At 61.3% G+C, this 14,059-nt stretch overlaps 2 protein-coding genes across 4 annotated transcripts in view; both read left to right on the top strand.

Annotated features, from left to right (window-relative positions):
• OSBP2 (oxysterol binding protein 2) overlaps positions 1-5,199 on the top strand; it is a 114,961-nt gene extending 109,762 nt beyond the window's left edge. For all 3 annotated transcript variants that reach the window (XM_086623825.1, XM_086623824.1, XM_086623823.1), the window contains exons 11-15: positions 240-343; positions 735-830; positions 1,276-1,460; positions 2,308-2,528; positions 2,704-5,199. In XM_086623825.1, coding sequence (XP_086479951.1) covers positions 240-343; positions 735-830; positions 1,276-1,460; positions 2,308-2,528; positions 2,704-2,846 — 749 coding nt within the window. In that variant the 3' untranslated portion in view covers positions 2,847-5,199. The remainder of the gene's footprint in view (positions 1-239; positions 344-734; positions 831-1,275; positions 1,461-2,307; positions 2,529-2,703) is intronic.
• Positions 5,200-7,789: 2,590 nt separating this feature from the next.
• On the top strand, positions 7,790-13,497 carry LOC147527381 (uncharacterized). Its single transcript, XM_086623709.1, has 7 exons — positions 7,790-7,907; positions 8,315-9,119; positions 9,348-9,978; positions 10,355-10,447; positions 11,037-11,129; positions 11,163-11,201; positions 13,249-13,497. Exons 1-7 carry the CDS (start codon positions 7,790-7,792, stop codon positions 13,495-13,497), a joined length of 2,028 nt encoding a protein of 675 aa, XP_086479835.1.
• Positions 13,498-14,059: the final 562 nt, after the last annotated feature.

The raw sequence follows: 14,059 nt of genomic DNA, 5'->3' as shown, positions 1-14,059 counted from the left end.
GGACACAGGGCCTTGCAGGTGTTGCAGCTCCCTCGCTGCAGCAGACCCCGGAGCGTGCAGCAAGGGGAGGGATGAATCCAGACCCAGCCCTGCTGATGATGGGAGATGCAGGTAGAGGGGCCAGGTGGGCTCCAGGGACAAGCACGGTGCTGGGGTGACGTTGTGCTCTGGGGGAACGTGCCTGCAGCCCTGCCCGCCTGTGTGCCCTTGCTGAGCTCAGACCGCTCCTCTCTCCGCAGGCGCCATCCACCTCGAGTTTCATTCCAGCGGGAATCACTACGTCTGGAGGAAAGTCACCTCTACCGTTCACAACATCATCGTGGGCAAGCTCTGGATTGACCAGGTCGGTGGCCTGAGGCGGGTCTGAGGCGATGGCTCTGGGAAGGGCAGGGGTCTGGCAGGGCATTGCCCTCCTGGGGTGTGTGCCAGCGCTGCCTGGGGTCCCCACGAGACTCCTGCCGCTGTAGGAAGGTGTGCTTCCCTGGCAGGGGTGGTGGGGAGGCTTCCTGGAGCTTCTGATGGCTCCTCCCAAGCTCAGCAGCTCCATGGGGTGGCGGGTGGTCCTGCGCGGGATGGGTTGTACCCTGCGGCTGTGGGGCCGGCGGGCACAGTGGCTGCCGCCGGCGGCGATGCCGCACCCGGGGTGGGTTTGTACCTGCACCAACTACGACTAACGCCTGATTTGTCTCCTTGCAAAGTCTCTCACTCGCTGTGGTTCTGTGTCTCTCATCTAGTCTGGTGAAATAGAGATTGTTAACCATAAGTCAAAAGATAAATGCCAGCTGAAATTTACCCCCTACAGCTACTTCTCCAGAGACGTCCCCCGAAAGGTGCGTACCCGGGTACCTCCTGCTCCTCTGGCAGCCTGGCGCGGGGCGAGACCTGGCTCTTCCCTCCACGCCGGGCTCACGGGGTGCTGGTGCCATGGCCGGGATGAGCCCCAGCACGGGGCCGAGGAGCTGTGCTGGCACCTGACACGGGTCACTGGGAGGGCTGGTGGGGGGACCTCCAGGCACAGCCCATGTTTCAGCTCTGCGTGAGCCGGAGCTGCTGCGCTGTCTGATTCCTGGGAAGGGTTTGGTGGGCTGGAGACCCACCTGCGTGGTCGGGATGGGCCCACGCTCCCCCGGCGCTGGGCACAGCCCGTGTCTGAGGACATGCAGCACCAGGTCCAGCTGCTCTGGTTGGGGCACCCGGAGGGTGTTTTTCCCCCCAGCACCTCTCCCTGTCCTCTGGCCACTTCCAAACGCCACCAGAGCCATCTCCTTCTGCCAGGTGACAGGAGTGGTGAGCGATGCCGACGGTAAAGCCCACTACGTCATGTCTGGCACGTGGGATGAGAAGATGGAGTGCTCCAAGATAGTGCAGAGCAGCCACGGCAGCACCAGCACGGAGGGCAAGCAGAAAACCGTCTACCAGACGCTGTCTCCAAAGGTCCTGTGGAAGAAGTACCCCCTCCCGTGAGTCTCCTCCTGGCGTGGGGTGCAACAGCCGCACGGGGATTAACGGGGTCACCCTGAGCCCCATGGGATGGAGGGGGCTCCTGTGCCCCATCCTGAGGACATGGGAAGGGGAGCAGGACTTGGGTGGCTGCGTGGCTTTTGTCAGGGTGCGAGTGCACAGCGGGAGGGCAGAGCAGGTCCCTGCAAGGCGGGGCTGGCTTTGGGGAACCCTTGCAGGGTAGATTTTGGGCAGCTGGGGTTACTGGTCAGGATTTTTGGGTTGCTGGCCGTGGCGGGGAGATGCATTGGCTGCTTTGCCTTGCTGGTGAGTCCCTGACCATCCTGACCCACTGGTCGCTTCAGCTCTCCAGGGACCTAGAGACGCTCAACGCTCTTAACTCGTAGTGGGGCTGCTCTCAGACACCAAACCAGTCTCCCAGCTTTGGTAGCTCCAGCGGCTGGTCCCTGTGTTGGAGACACTCTGCTGGAATGGTCCCCAGTGAGAAGCGTCCTCCGCTTGGTGCCACCAGTTCTGCAGCCGGGGATCCAGCAGCTCTTGGGTGAAGCAGGGTCGTGTCGCAGCTCTGTGATACGACACTTGGAGCTCGTAGGCTTGGCTCTTGGCTTCCCTGCTTGGAGCCAACAGAGGAGAGGTCTGTTCGCCTCCAAGACACCCATCAAGGTGTCGGTGGCCTCTCCACTTGGAAGGTGGGAGGCAGGGCTCCCCAAAAGACCTCCGCGTGTCTGGTTTGGGGTAGCAGGAGCAGCATCAGTGGGGCTGGGGTGAACCTCAAGAACACAAAGGGCTGGGGAGCTCGAGGTAGGCACCACCTCCACCGTCCTGACCGGGGCTCTCTGGCCACAGGGAGAATGCCGAGAACATGTATTTCTTCTCCAACCTGGCGCTCACCCTGAACGAGCCCGAGGAACGAGTGGCCCCCACGGACAGCCGGCTGCGCCCCGACCAGCGGCTGATGGAGAGCGGCCGCTGGGACGAGGCCAATGTGGAGAAGCAGCGGCTGGAGGAGAAGCAGCGAGCCGTGCGCCGCAGGCGGGAGGCCGAGGCCGTGGAAGCGCTGGAGGAAGGTGAGGCGTTTCGGGATGCCCCGGCCGCCCCTCGCTGCGGGGAGGGGGATGCAGCCAAGAAACCCCGTGGGGTTTTGGGGGGACGAGGGAAGGACCCTGCGTCCGCTCGGGCGGCCAGGGGAAGCGCGGACTCGCTGGGAAAAGCGGCTCTGAGTCCCCGTTTCCCCCTGGCCAGGCAAGGACTACGAAGGCTACGTCCCACTGTGGTTCGAGCGGAAGGTGGACGCCGTGACGGGGGAGCTGATCTGCGTCTACAAGGGCGGCTACTGGGAGACCAAGGAGAAGCAGGACTGGAGCGCGTGTCCCGACATCTTCTGAGCCACTCCGCACGCGCCGGGGCGGCCGGTCCCGCGTGTCGGCTCACCAGGACGGACGGAGGGACAGCGAGGACACGCTGGCAGCATCCCGCCGTGCGGATATGTACACGGAGTCAATAACACACAGAAATCGGAAAAGAGAATCTAAACAGGGATTCCAAACCTATTTTTTTACGCACTAATAAATAGCTTTTTTTTTTTTTTAATTTTTAATTTTTTATTTTTCAACGATGGCTTTTTCAACGACTGCTCAGGAGCGAGGACACTGAATCCGGGTGGGTTTTAGCCTGACAAATTTATTGCTATCAGGAGTTGCTGCCTGTATCTTCAGCGCCTTGGCTTTAGCGGCTGAGACGTCGACTTCCAAAGATGCTCGCGTTGTGGGGATGCCGTGTGTTTGTGTGAGCTCTTTTCTTTGACCTTTTTTCCGCCCCCCCCTCCAATTTGTGTGTGGACTTTATGGAATTTTCTTTTTTTTTTTTAAAAAAAAAAAATAATCTCCTGGTTCAGGTTCCTTCAAAGACAGACACAAACAACTCCACATCCTGCCCAGAAAACTGGCTCCAGGGGCTGTGGTGCTGGATCCTGGAGGTTTTTGGTGGTTGCCGCGGTACCCAGTCGTCCCAGTAACACTGATTAGGATATTTCAGCTGGTGACTTTTCTTTTTTTGACCTTTTCTTGTTTTGTTTTTAAAAAGCAGTGTTTGAGCAGATTCCCCGCGGTCTGCCGTGATTAGCCAAGGCTTAGGACTGTCTTTAACATGCTGCTTTCTGAGAGTGATTCAAGTTGAGGTTTGGTTTGGTTTTCCTGCAACCGCATCCGAAGGGGAAAAATGGCCTCGTCGAGGTCGGGAACGCCTGGCAGACACAGGGAGAAGAGGTTTGTAGCCCAGCAGTGCCCCGGGATCTGCATACCATCTCTCTCCTGCTCCGTCTTGCCGTAGCCCAGACGTCGGTGTGGGGTTTGCTGGTGGCATCTCCCTGCTGAGCTCCGTCTGTGGTGCCGCTGGGATGGAGCCTCCCTGGATTGCAGCCTTGGTCCTGGGTCTCCCATCCTTGTCTCTTCCTCGCTAAGCCAGACAGGTCTGGTCTGCAGTCCCCTGCGCCAGGGGGTCCCAGGCTGAGCCTGGAGGGCACCCGCAGCCCGGTGCCCGGCTCCGGCCCCACTCCTTCCCCATGGCCAGTCTCTGCGGGAAGAGGTTCAAGTCATCGCTGAAGCAGCCTGAGCACGGGGCCGGGGGAGCCCCACGTTCCCCGCTCCCGCCTGCCATCCCTTTGTCACGGCCATGGACGCGCCGGGAGGAGCGGAGCGAGCCCGGCCGATGATCGGCGAGGACTGGGAGCGAGCGATGCTCCAGCAGCGGCTGCGCGGATCCGCAGCGCTGGAGGGGAGGGTGGGGGTGGCAGGACCCTGACAATGGGATCCGCTGGGCCGGAGAGTATTGGGGAGACCTGGACACCTGCGCTTGCCCCATGGGATCTCATTTTTGGTGTCTTCTTCTCCGGGTCTTCACCATATCACACTGAGTGCTGCCTCCCCCCAGCCGGACCGTCGCATCCACGTTGGAAGATAATTAGCAATAACAAACTTTGAGGCGACGGCGACGGGAACGTCCCGGCTGCACACGAGACACTGAACGCAATCAGGTTCCTCAACCATCGGGCTCCTCCTGGTCAGCTTCTCTTCCAGCACCTCCATTCCTTTATTTACAGCAAACCGACGTGTACAGTATGTATGGATCCCTTCGCAGTCGTGAGCGGCTCTCGGAGTGGCGACACCCACAAAGTTCCATGTACCCTTTAATCTTATTTATTTGCTTCTAATTTATACATACATATATATATAAAATATATATATAAAATTATTTTGCTTAAATTTCTATGGTACACAATAGACGAAAAATAATGAAGACAGAAGCGTCTGTCTGAGTTTTTGTAGCACGAGTAGGATTTCCCATGGCTTGCCCCAGAGGCAGGGTGTAGGGGTGGTGGTGACTGAGGAATTCCCCGAGTAGAGCAGCAACGTTTTGCCCCAAAGCCGGATGTGGTGGCATCCAAAAGGTCTGACAAAGATCTTCCCTTCTGGAAACGATGCGTTTGGGATTTGAAGGGCAGCGCTCCGTATCCCCCCTCTTTGGGAGTGGGATGCTCTGAGCTGCCTCCTGGCTCTCCGGGTGTTACAGCAGCTGGTCTGGCGGCTTCGCTCCTTCCAGACCCTCTCTGGAGGTTTGCCCATGACTCGATAAAGCCGGTGTGGCTACTAAGTGATCCAAACTTTGGCATTAGCCATTGGATGCAGCCCGCGAAGAGCTGCCGGGTGTCCCAGCCCCAGGGCGTGCAGGTCTGCTTTGGAGACCTTTGGCTCTCTCGTTTGGAGACCCTTTGGCTCGCTCCTTTGGCTTTCACCTGCCTGGAGAGCGGAGGATGCTCCACACCGAGCCTTGATGCCACTGCTGCGGTTTGCGCCGGCAGCTGAAGTTGCCCGGGGTGGGGATTTGTTCCACCCAAGACCTGAATGGGTTTTGTGAAATGGGCTGGAAATGGACCTCTTCAAAATGCCTTATTTTTCCTTTTTTGCTTTGTCGATGCAAGTGTCACCCGAGAGCCTGGAGAGGTGAGAAGTTCCGGCTCTGGGGCTGTCCCCAAACCAGGATCCGAGCATTTCTGCAGCAGGGAGCGGGGAGTGAGGTGTCGCTCAGTTAAGTGGTGGCACCCAGTGTCCTGCTGGTGCCACCCGAGGGGTCCCCTCTGATGTACCCCCCATAGCTACATCTCTCTACAAACCACCATCACCGACCCCGCGCAGCTTGGCGGAGCTTGGGGGAGGGCGAGGAGCACCCCCAAACCACAAATCCCTGGGGTTTTAGGCTGATTTCCAAAATTGCTCCATCTTCCAGAGCTGATCTAGCGACAGCGCGTAACCAGAGCGCCATCTCCTGATCTTTCTGTTCCCCTCCACCAGAGGATTTTAGTGTCATTCCACTGTAAACGCTGTTGAATGTATTTCTTTTTGAACAATATGTTGTGAGTGATCCCTCTTCTCCTACCCGGTAATAAAACTTGGATTCGGGAGTTTTAAAAGTCGCAGTGCTGAGGTTGTCACTCGCTCCTCAAGGCTGCAGGTGGGGGTCCTGGAGGAGCCCCGAGGTGGGTGAGCACTGGGCATGCGCGGGGGACCTGGGCACCTGTTGAACGACAGGTGAGGTGGCCGGGGAAGGGCCCACCGGAGGTGGCCCAGAGGAGGAGGAGATGTCCCAGAGTAGGTTGTCCAAAGAAAGTTGGTTGCCCAGGGGAGGAGGACTGTGGGAGGTGGCCCAGAGGAACAAAGAGGTCCAGGGAAGGGGTGGCTCAGGGAAGGAGGAGGGTCATGGGGGAGGTCTCCCAGAGAACGAGATGGTCCGGTGAAGGTGGCTCAGGGTGGGAGGGCCAGGGGAGGAGATGGCCCAGCAGAGATTGTCCGAGGCAGGAAGTGGCCAAGGGAAGCTTGCTCAGGGGAGGAGGTCCAGGAAAAGAGGAACATGAGGTGTGGCCCAGGGGTAGGTACCCATGGAAGGAGGTTCTCTGGGGGAGGTAGCTCAGAGGAGGACCAGGAAGGCGGTTGCCCAAGGGAGGGAGAAGGGCCAGGGGAGGACATATCTGAGGTGGAGGTGTTCCAGTGGGAGAAGATAGTTGCCCAGGGAAGGAGGAACGGGAGAGGTGGCCCAAGGGCAGGTGCCCAGGGCAGACGGTTCTCTGTGGATGGTGTCCCAGGGAAGGAGATGGCCCAGGGGCCATTGTCCAGGGCAGGAGGTGGCCAAGAGGAGGTGGCCCGGCAGAGGAGGCCCAGGGGAGGTGGAGGAGGCTCCGGGCAGGAACCATGGAGACAGGAAGGGGAAGTCCAGGGCAGGCTAGACTGGCTGGCCGCTGCGGTAGCATTGCCAGGCGACAGGCGCACACAGCCCTGCCCATCCTGCCTGTCCTGCCAGCTCTCCTGCCTCCTGTCCTGCCTGCGCAGCTCGGCCAGGTGAGCACAGGTTGGGGCTGGGGAGGGGGACCCCACCACCAGGACCCACTCGGCCCATGCCAGCAGCCTGCCCTGCCCATTCTGGGTGCAGGCAGTGAGGCGCTGGGCACATGGTACCAGGGCCGAGGGCCTGGCAGCTCCTGGGTGCAGGAAGCGCGCCAGCATCTTGGCTTTAATGAAAGACAAATCTCCATGCCCTGCAGTGCCTGCAAATCTGCCCGACACCCCTGCGGCATGGCCCTCCGCCCGGCACTCTGGCTCCGGGAGGTGGGTGGACTGGACTGTGTCATTCTTGGCATGTTCACTCTGAAGCCTAATGAGTTCATGGGAGCTCCTAGAGCATGTTGCCGTGTGTTGCAGACCCAGGTGGCACAGCAGGCATGGAGCTGGAGGCGGCTGTCTTCAAAGGCCAGAAACCCTGCAAGGCTCGCACAGATGCCCAGCTCTGTACCCATGGCGCGGGGGTGTCCGCTTCTCCCCTAGCCCTGGACCAACATCCCTTTGCTCCCGTGCTGATGGGGACGGGCTTGTCCCAGCCACTCTGCAGTGGAGCAGTTTGCAACCCCAGGATGCAAGAAGCCAGAGGTGCTGCCCACTGCCCCCCAAGCCTGTCCCCACAGGGGTGTCACCGCCCTCCCCCGCCCTGACATGGGGGTTTTTGCCCCCCCAGGGCTTTAAGACCTGCTGCTCTGTCCTGACCAGCGGCACGTCTTTCCTCCTCTCTGCAGACCTGGACCCAGGAAAGCAGCCGGGATTTGCCGGATCCTGGGCAAGGGAACACCAGGAGTGTGGGCTGGACTCTGCTGGTGCCCAGCTCGGCCAGGTGTGGGGTGCAGGGATGGGGGTCACAGTGTGGGGCTGAGATGTGGGGATACAGCACCAACGCTGGGGTGCTCCTGCCCTGCACCCCCCCCCACCCCGGTGCACTGAGGTTGCCGGCGATGCCCCGTGCTCTGCTCTCCCCTCTGCAGCAGCACGGCACGGGTGCGCCGGGCACCGGCAGCAGCAGGGACAGTGCCATCTCTCCTGACACCTTCCTCGTGGGCTCCTGGATGGCTGGTGAGTGAGGACAGGGTGCTTTGGTGCTTTCTCAGCTTTTTGCCCAAAACAGCAAGCGCTGGGAGAGCAGAATTGTGCCCTGGGAACCTGGGGCCACAACACCGATGTTGTCGGAGGGGCTTCGGCAAAGGGGCAAAGGGCCCCCATGAACTTTGGCACGGCCCCGCAGCTGCCATGGCAATGCCCTGGAGCATCCATCAGGGTGGAAAAATTACCCTTGTTTTAAAAAAAAAAAAGGGTGATATTGTGGCTTTTTCTTTTGGAAGCGGTTGACGTTCAGGATCTTGCTGGAAAGGGTGGGATGCCCTCGATTTTTGAGCTCAGGCAGATCCAGACGGGTGGGACAGCTCCTTCCCATCCCTGCCGCGGTGTGGAGGAGGCTCACGGCTCTCTGCTCTCCCACGCAGAGCTGGAAGGACACGGTGCCAGGTGTCCCCGGGGTGACGCCAGCCCGGTCCCATGGGAGTCACGCTGCTGGGGGCTGGCTCAGCTCCCGGGCTCCCAGCCCAGCCCCGGGAAGCCGAGCAGCTCCAGCTCTATCTGCACGGAAGACTTCGCTGCCAGGTTTTGGGAGGGCATGGTGGAGCCCCTGCTGTTTTCTGAGGAGGAGGAAGACGAGTCCGCTGGGGATGTCCTTCCTGAGGGAGACAATCCTGCGCAGGATGAGTCTTTGCTCCCTGCACGGAGAGGACCGGATGCCCGGTGGCAGTTGGCAGTGGAGCTGGGCAGCCATCCCTTGCAGGGCAGCTCTGTGCCTCTGATGAGGAGGGAGAGCCTGGAGTCTCTGGGAGGAAGGATATCCAGACCGAGCCAGAGCAATGCTTTGGGGACGAGCTGGGGGGGTCCCTGGCCACCCCCCTCCCTGCAGCCGGCCCTGCGCCGGGAGGACTCTCCTCATCGGGATTCACGCTCCGGAAAACACCCGTTGACCATGACCTTGTGCAGTGAAGACCCAACTGCTGGGCGTCCCTGGAGACCCCTGGCCATTGCTGCTGGAAGGAGCAGGGCCGGGGCGCGGAGGGGCTCTCCCCGTGGTAGTTTGCCAGGGACTGGTGGTGCCGGGAGTAGGGGACGTCCCACCAGCGAGTCCCTGGGGCTGAGACAGCGGGAGCTACTGGCTCTGCAGGGATGGCACGGAGCAGTCATCGCCCTTGGTGTGGATGAGGTGGAGAAAGAAGGAGCAGGCAGTGGGCAGAGGAGAGTTCCCGGTCCGTGAGTCCGGGCTGGCCCCGGGGTGACGCTGGAGGAGGATGAAGGGACTGGGACCGAGCAGGGGGAAGGGGCATGGCCGGGCCAGGGACCCTGTCTCTGGGCTGGGGTTGATTTCCCAGTACGTGCAGTGATCTGGAGGGCACGGTGGCACAGACCAGCCCCAGTTGCTCATGGGGTTTGTCCGGGGGGTATGGACACCCCCCCTGAAAGTGCCGCTTTTTCCCCCAGCAGCGGGACCCCCTGGGCGATGCGGGATGGGGGCAGATGTGTCATCCCGTCCAGGAGCAGCAGCCGAGTGCTGGTGGCAGCGTGGGAAGCTAAAAGCCGCGCTGCCCTGCACGGTGTGTCCCTGGGCCGGCCGTGGGCACAGCAGGGTGGGGGTTTCTGCTGCCGAGGGGGCAGCCCTGGCTGTGGCAGGGTGCTCAGCCATGGGCAAGGGGATGGCTCCTGGCCCTGCTCTCTGCCGGGCGTGGAGAGCAGAGGAGATGCGGACAGGGGACCCAGCCTGGCCCCGATCCTTGGGTGCCACGTGGTGGCCATGGAGAGGCACAGGGAAAGGAGCTGTAAGCCCGCTCCCGGCTGGAAGTGTGCAGTGGGGCAACCGGAGTCACTGCAACGATCCCTGCAGAGGAGCCAGGAGGGGATGCTGGGATCTGCTGCGAAGGGGACTTGGAGCAGCGGTGGCAGAGCCAGGTACGCCGGGGGCTCCAGGGATGGATCTGATGCTGAGGCTGGAGGCTCAGATGTGCCCACAGATGCCTGCCAGAGCCCTGGGAGCAGAAAGTGGCACTGGAAGCCCGAGAGGGTCCTGGACCCCTGGGTGCTGGGTGGGCATCCCATAGAGTCTCAGCCTGTGGAGGTGGGGAGCGGCGCGGAGGGGGATGGGGATGACAATGTCGCTGCCACAGGGCTGGCCCGGCGCTGCTGCCACGCGCCCAGGACTCCCGTCGGGACCCAATGGATGTGGAGAGGATGGTGAGATGACCCTGAGACGGCCAGAGCCGGGGCACTGCCCAGGCACGGCCATGGGCAGCAGGGACAGGGTGGGTGGGGGGTTCCTCAGGGATGTGGTCCTGGGGTGCCCGTGGTGGGCTGGGGCACAGCGGGGGGGCGCTGCGCCGGCCATGGCCACCGGCCCTGCTTTGGGAGAGAGGAGCAGTGCCGCTCCCGTGCGCGGTGCGAGGGTGAAGACGCGGGAGGTGGAAAAGGCGGGGGGAATCTTCCCATCTCGGCAGGGGCAGAGAGTACGCGCAGGCGGCCGGGAGGGGCTGGAGGAGGAAGGAAGGAAAACATCGGCTCAGCAAAAAGAAAAACAGGAGCTGCAGAAGGTCGGTGCTCCCCTGGCTTTCCAGTGGGCCCAGGGTCGCACTGGAGGGACCCTGGGAAGGAGCACATCCCACCCTTACTCAGGCCAAGCCCCTTACCCAGCCACACACACGTCCCACGGGAAGCGTTCAGTGCTGCCCAAGATCCTAAACAGCCAAACTTACCTGCAGGAAGGTTTTATGGAGAGGCTGGAGCTTTTGAAGGGAGGAATTTGTTGGGGAAACTGCAGGTACGGGTGTACACGGACTGGGGCTATCGGCCTGCAGGGCAGAAGGTCCCTGGATTTTCCCAGCAGAGGCAGGGAGAGCCGAGGGTCCTGGGCACAGGTGGGAGCAGCAAGCAGGGCTGCAGCTCCGCAGGGATCCAGGAGTGGTGATCCCCTCGCTGACGACACTTCCCCACCAAACCTCAGCTCTTGACCGGTTGGGGGGCCATCAAGCCCTGTGCTGGAACAGGCTGAGGTGGTCCCACTATGGCCAGGAGAGACTTGGACATCTTTCATGGACACTGCCCTTGGGAAGAGCCTTCCTGGACCTGGAGGGTGGGTGCAGGTTGTCCAAAGGGGTGATGTGACCCCAGCTTTTCTTGCAGAGGCTCCGGGATCTAGAGCATCATACCCGCTCCCTCCTGTGGCAGCGGCAGGAAGCTCTGCAGCAGCTCCAGGTGGTGCTCCAGAAGGAAAAGGTGGACGCCCTTTGGCAGCTCCAGAAGGAAAAGGTGGACGCCCTTTGGCAGCTCCAGAAGGCCCTGGAGCAGGTTGGGGAAGGGAAAAAGGAATGTGAGGGGATTTGGGACAACTCCAGCTGGGATCCCCGGAGCTGAGTTAACACGGGGACTGTGCTGGGGCAGGGATGGCTGCCAGGGCCACAGCTGGCTATGTCCAGCCAGAGCGAAACTGCCAGCTCCAGGGGCTGTGGCTTGCACAGGAAGGGGGAGCAGTGCTGGGGAGCACAGCAGCCCAGATGTGCTGCTCCCCCGCGGTCGCCCTGCCCACAAGAGTGGCTGCGCAGGGCTGGTGGGGTCTGCTGAGTGCATCGGGCAGGGAGTTCAGCAGGGCGCCTTGCAGGGAGCAGGTCTGTGCACCGAGCTGGGGATGCCCCGGGAGGGCAGAGGCCCTCCTGGGTGCCTTCGTCCTTGACCTGCTCATGCCAAACCTCTCCTCTTCAGCCTGGGGTGTTCACGGCGGCTCCAGGTCTTCCCCAGAAGCTCTTACCTGGCACCCCAGTGGACTCGGGGTCAGAGCTCTGATCTGTCTCTCTCCTGGCGGCTGCTCCCCAGGAAAGGGCTGGCAGGAGTGCCCGGCTGCAAGCACGGCTGCAGCGGCTGGAGCATCTCCTGTGCCACTCATGGGTGCCAGGGCAGGTCGGGTGCTCCCTGGCCTCAGGGATCACCTTGGTGTGCCCGTGCTGACATGACCCACTCCCCCGCAGTGCTGTGGGGCAGGACCTTTCTCCAGCAGCGCTCGAGTGAGTCCCATAGCCACAGGATGCTTCACGCTTTGGCAGGAGGCGCCTTGCCCAGCGCTGTGGGCTCCCCTGCCCCCATCCCTGAGTCATCCTTTGTGGAGAAACCGCTTGGTGCTTTCGGGCATGGCGGCTCTTCCTCTCCACCCGTGAGCCATCTCCGACTCACCTCTGCTCCCCACCAGCCACGCACTCTGCGTTTTGCATGGCCTCTGAGAGCAAATCCAGCATCACCTCGGGGAGCTGCGGAGGGTGGAGGGAGCCCTGGAACCCATCGGCTGGAGGAAGAAGGTAATTTGGGAATGGGGAGGAGGGTTTCATCGAGCCACGGTGGGCTCTGACCGATGGTGTCGCCCTGGTGGCTCAGGCTGTGCCCTCTGCACAGGGGAGGGCTTGGGGCTGGGGGCTTCTGGCGACTCTCTTGCCCCGTCTGCACCTGCCTATCACCTCAGCTGGGGCACTGCTGGGCTGGCAGCCCCCTGGAGACACCCTGCAGTGGGCAAGGGCTCGGCGTTGGGCAGGGGTCTCGCACCCTCTGCCTGTGCCAGGCAGCCCCTGCTCCTTGGGGCAGAACGGTGACGGAGCTGGGCAGGGTCTCCTCTCTCCTTGTCCACCTGAGAAGCCCCCAGCCCCTCTCTGCAGCTGTGAAGTAGGTGGAACCCATGGGAGGTATCAGTCCTTGGAGGAATCCGAAGTCCTCGTTGTTGGTGGCTGTGTCTTGGAGCATAGGGTGGTGGGATGTCTGCTGGAGATCGGACCCTCTCCAGCCTCATGCTGACCCCGTACACGGGCTGCCGGTGAGCGGGGCCGCTTGTGCTCTGTTCACGTGCAGGAGTGTGAGCAGAGGCAGCAGTGAGAGCAGCTTTGCATGGAGAAGACAACAGCTCCAGGAGCCCTGAAGGAGCAGCTGATCCAGGTGAATGCTTCAGATCCTGCTCCAGAGCCTCCCCTGGCCCTCGCAAGGCTGAGGTGGGGGGTTCGGGGGCTTCTTGTGACTGTTTTCAGGAGGGGCTGCTCTGGCTGGGGTCTTAGAGACCTCAGACCCGTGGGGACCTCCAGCTCATCTCCAGAGGCTGGATGGGCCAGTGCTGTCCTGTGCGACTCCCCAGATGACACAGGAAGCAGAATTGTGCCCGGCTGCGCGGTGCAGTTGCCCCGTGTCTGGTGTCCAGGGCTGGGGATCCCAGCCAAGATGAGGCAGGGGTGTGCACCTGGGACCCTCCTGGCCCTTCCAAACCTGGGTTGACCTTTGCCTCTCTCATGCACAGAGACGGAGTGAACATCTGCACCCCCGTCCTGCTTCCCCCCTGTCCCTGAGCACCGTGCCTGGCCTCCGACAGTGTGGCCGTGGGTCCCGCCACACGCAGGAGCTGCAGCTGGAGAAGACGCAGCACACGGGCAGGCTGAGGAACCTGACTGTCCTGGGAGGAGAGCTGGGCACCGCAGCAAGAGAGGAGGTATGGGGACAGCTTGGGACAAGGGTCTCACCTTCTGCCACAGCTTCGCCCAAGAGACTGATTCAAAGCAAGGCAGAGGTGCAGAGCTCCACCACAGAGCATGCCAAGGAGAGTTCAGCCTGGTGGGAATAGCCCTGCAGCGGGCTTAGGACACCAGAGTTCTTTTTCTAACCTAGAGACCTTGGGCAGATCCCACCACCACAAATCTGTGTCACAGGGTTGGAGGTACTGTTGCTCACCAGCCTGGGCTGCAGCACCAGGGACGCTGTTGCATCTTCCGCAGCCAGGAGGAAATGGCCTGCCTCTTGTAGGCAGGATCGGCACCTTGAGTTGATTAGTTAATTAGTTCATTATAATCAACTCAGTCCAGCTGGCTAATAATGATCTGATGCCATAATTCCCCTTTTTGTTCTACAATTTTTGTTTTCATGAAGACTTTTATGGTGAGCAACAACTGGTGACCCCGACGTGATACATTTGGGGCTCTCGGCTTTATGGTTTACATGCCACACTCTGTAGTGGTGCCCCGGGCCAGGCGTTCAGCTTGGCTCACCCCAAAAAAGGATGCACAGAGGCCCAAGAGCTGTTTGCCATTGACTTCTTCACTGGGTCAGGGTTTTACCTTCTGAGGGTGAAGTGGAGCTGCTGGGAGGGGTCTGGACAACCTCTTGCCTGTTCTTGGCACTGACCAGAC

The sequence above is a fragment of the Tauraco erythrolophus genome, chromosome 19, assembly GCF_009769465.1.
Source record: "Tauraco erythrolophus isolate bTauEry1 chromosome 19, bTauEry1.pri, whole genome shotgun sequence".
In the NCBI taxonomy this organism is placed as follows: domain Eukaryota; kingdom Metazoa; phylum Chordata; class Aves; order Musophagiformes; family Musophagidae; genus Tauraco; species Tauraco erythrolophus.
The sequence above is the reverse complement of the archived record's forward strand: the minus strand, read 5'-3'. Positions and strand labels throughout refer to the sequence as shown.